Raw genomic sequence first — 2,989 nt, forward strand, 5'->3', positions numbered from 1 at the left:
TGCACATGGAAAAAATTTAAGTTCAATTGAAATGGCTGTAAAAACTGAGTTAATGCTCTTTACTGTAGCACCTGGCTTTGGGTACATTTCTCTTGCCTGGAAAATCCCATGGACGGAGGAGCCTGTTAGGCTGCAGTCCATGGGGTCACTAAGAGTCAGACACGACTGCACGACTTCACTTTCACTTTTCACTTTCATGCACTGGAGAAGGAAATGGCAACCCACTCCAGTGTTCTTGCCTGGAGAATCCCAGGGACAGGGGAGCCTGGTGGGCTGCCGTCTATGGGGTCGCACAGAGTCAGACACGACTGAAATGCCTTAACAGCAGCAGCAGCTCTGCTATTTGTGGATTTTATCTTAAAAGTTAGGTCAAGCTTGACACGAGAAGTTGGACTCTGCTCACAGTGCCCTGAATCATCTCCCCTATCTCAAACTCCATCAGGGATACTGAGTGACTTGACATGAGGGACATTTCTTTCTCTAACTTCTAATAAGAGAGACAAGGAAATTATAAACCAATTTCTCATGCTATGTCACAAGCATCTGTTTTCCATTTTATAAGCATCTGGTCTGTAAGCAAATAATGAGATGAACAAATGGCAACACCTTAGGTGTCACAATAATTCTAACAGAAACTAACCACTTCTACAACTCCCCTGGACATATCCTGCCTGTGATTAAGCAACAGCATTTCCACTCTAGATGCCTATATAGTTTATCTCCTCTAAGTAGGTTATTTGATAGTTGTTGAAGGAACAGCCAAGTCCTTAATCACCTAATCTGAAAAGGTATCTTTGATACCTTTAAGATATCAAAGGACTGCCAGTTTAAGATAAATACAACTTGTTCAGAACACAATTTGTCAGAAGTAACAAAAACTTAAATGGGCATACTAAATAACCATTCCATTCCTGGGTATCTATTCCTCAAAAATATTAGCAAAGTGCAGAGGTGATACGTACAAGGATGTTCCACACACCAGCACCTGTAACACGAAAAACAACGGAGATAACCTAAGTGAAAGTGAAAGTCGCTCAGTCCTGTTGGACTCTTTGCGACTCCATGGACTATACAGTCCATGGAATTCTCCAGGCCAGAATACTGGAGTGGGTAACCATTCCCTTCTTCAGGGGATCTTCCCAACCTGGGGATCAAACCAAGGTATCCCATATTACAGGCAGATTCTTTACCAATTGAGCCACCAGGGAAGCCTTGGAGATAACCTAAACTGCCGTCAACAGGGAAACACCTTGCAACTATTAAATAAAAACAAAGTAAATCTGTATATACTAATGTACGGAGATTATCTACTGTATACTACTGAGGGAATAAATGCATTATATAATGTTATTTTGGTAAAAAAAAATTATGTGTTTGAAAGTATACAGAAAAAGATCTAGAAAGAGAGAGGAAATCCAACAGTTATTAACAGTGTTTATGCCAATGGTGACTGGGGAGCTGACAAAAAGGAGACCTTGTACTTTTACCTTACATATGTTACTACAATTTAGATTTTTCTTATATAAGCATGTATTACTTCTACTATTTAACATATCTCAACTTAAAATCAAGTAAAATAAATAATTTCAAAGAAATACAGAGAGTGACAATTTCTCTTGAACAGATACATTTTCTGATGCAATTTGAAAACTTAATTACCTATCAATTTTGGACTATTAAAAAAATTTTGCAGCTACTGGAAATTATAATTTTTTTTAAAGTCCTTGCATTTACATGATCTAAATTAAAATTTTAAAAACTGCATTGTTCAACTCTGGATTCATCAGCAATAACTTAGACCATTTGTTTAATACCCACTCTTTTCTGATATGAACCCTGTCTCAGTCTTCTCTAAGAGGGGATGCAGCTGGGAGGGTGGTCTTAATTCATTTTCACCAAGTATACCCTCAGAATTCTTGACATACTCCTGTTCTCTGTTAATGTCATAAATGCTAAAACAAAAAAAGAGAAAATTAAATCATAAAGTGAGTAGTTCTATTTTGGGCATATCTACTATATAAATAAATGTTTACTGAGCATTAGGTACAATTTTGTAATATTTACTTTGTCAAGTCTCCAGAGCTAAAGGCTAAAGCTCTACTGATTTGCTCTATAAGAAGTAATAACCCACATAAACTGAAATGTTGTTTCTCCAATCCTTTAATTTCTAAAGGAAATTTTCTTCACAGAAATAAATAGAAATCACTTTTGCCTTATTGAAAAAAACCTTTCAGATGAGATCAGGGTGGTACAGTCTTAGATGAAGAAAAAAGCCTCTCAAAGTAAACAGATTATAGAACCACACTCATGTTCTACTGATTGGAAATAATAAAATCAAACAGAAGACAAATAAAACCTCTCTCTACCCCTAAATTCAGTTCAGTTCAGTCGCTCAGTTGTGTCCAACTCTTTGCGACCCCATGAATCACAGCACGCCAGGCCTCCCTGTCCATCACCAACTCCTGGAGTTCACTCAAACTCATGTGCATCAAGTCGGTGATGCCATCCAGCCATCTTATCCTCTGTCGTCCCCTTCTCCTCCTGCCCCCAGTCCCTTCCAGCATCAGAGTCTTTTCCAATGAGTCAACTCTTCACATGAAGTGGCCAAAGTATTGGCGTTTCAGCCTCAGCATCAGTTCTTCCAATGAATACCCAGGACTGATCTCCTTTAGGATGGACTGGTTGGATCTCCTTGCAGTCCAAGGGACTCGTAAGAGAATTTTCCAGCACCACAGTTCAAAAGCATCAATTGTTCGGCACTCAGCTTTCTTCACAGTCCAACTCTCACATCCATACATGACCACAGGAAAAACCATAGCCTTGACTAGACGGACCTTTGTTGGCAAAGTAATGTCTCTGCTTGTGAATATGCTATCTAGGTTGGTCATAAGTTTCCTTCCAAGGAGTAAGAGTCTTTTAATTTCATGGCTGCAATCACCATCTGCAGTGATTTTGGAGCCCCCAAAAATAAAGTCTGACACTATTTCCA

The 2,989-nt window shown here is 38.8% G+C and overlaps 1 protein-coding gene across 7 annotated transcripts in view; it reads right to left on the minus strand.

Annotated features, from left to right (window-relative positions):
* The window catches only part of FAM208B (family with sequence similarity 208, member B), a 67,572-nt gene that overhangs the window by 47,438 nt on the left and 17,145 nt on the right, over positions 1–2,989 (minus strand). For 4 of the 7 annotated variants that reach the window (XM_010836366.1, XM_010836369.1, XM_010836368.1 and 1 more), the window contains one exon: positions 1,819–1,952. The exons of the other annotated variants lie outside the window; for them this stretch is intronic. In XM_010836366.1, the coding sequence (XP_010834668.1) occupies positions 1,819–1,952 (134 nt within the window). The remainder of the gene's footprint in view (positions 1–1,818; positions 1,953–2,989) is intronic. 7 annotated transcript variants of the gene reach the window in all.

This window comes from Bison bison, unplaced genomic scaffold, assembly GCF_000754665.1.
Source record: "Bison bison bison isolate TAMUID 2011002044 unplaced genomic scaffold, Bison_UMD1.0 scf7180017864063, whole genome shotgun sequence".
NCBI classification, from domain to species: domain Eukaryota; kingdom Metazoa; phylum Chordata; class Mammalia; order Artiodactyla; family Bovidae; genus Bison; species Bison bison.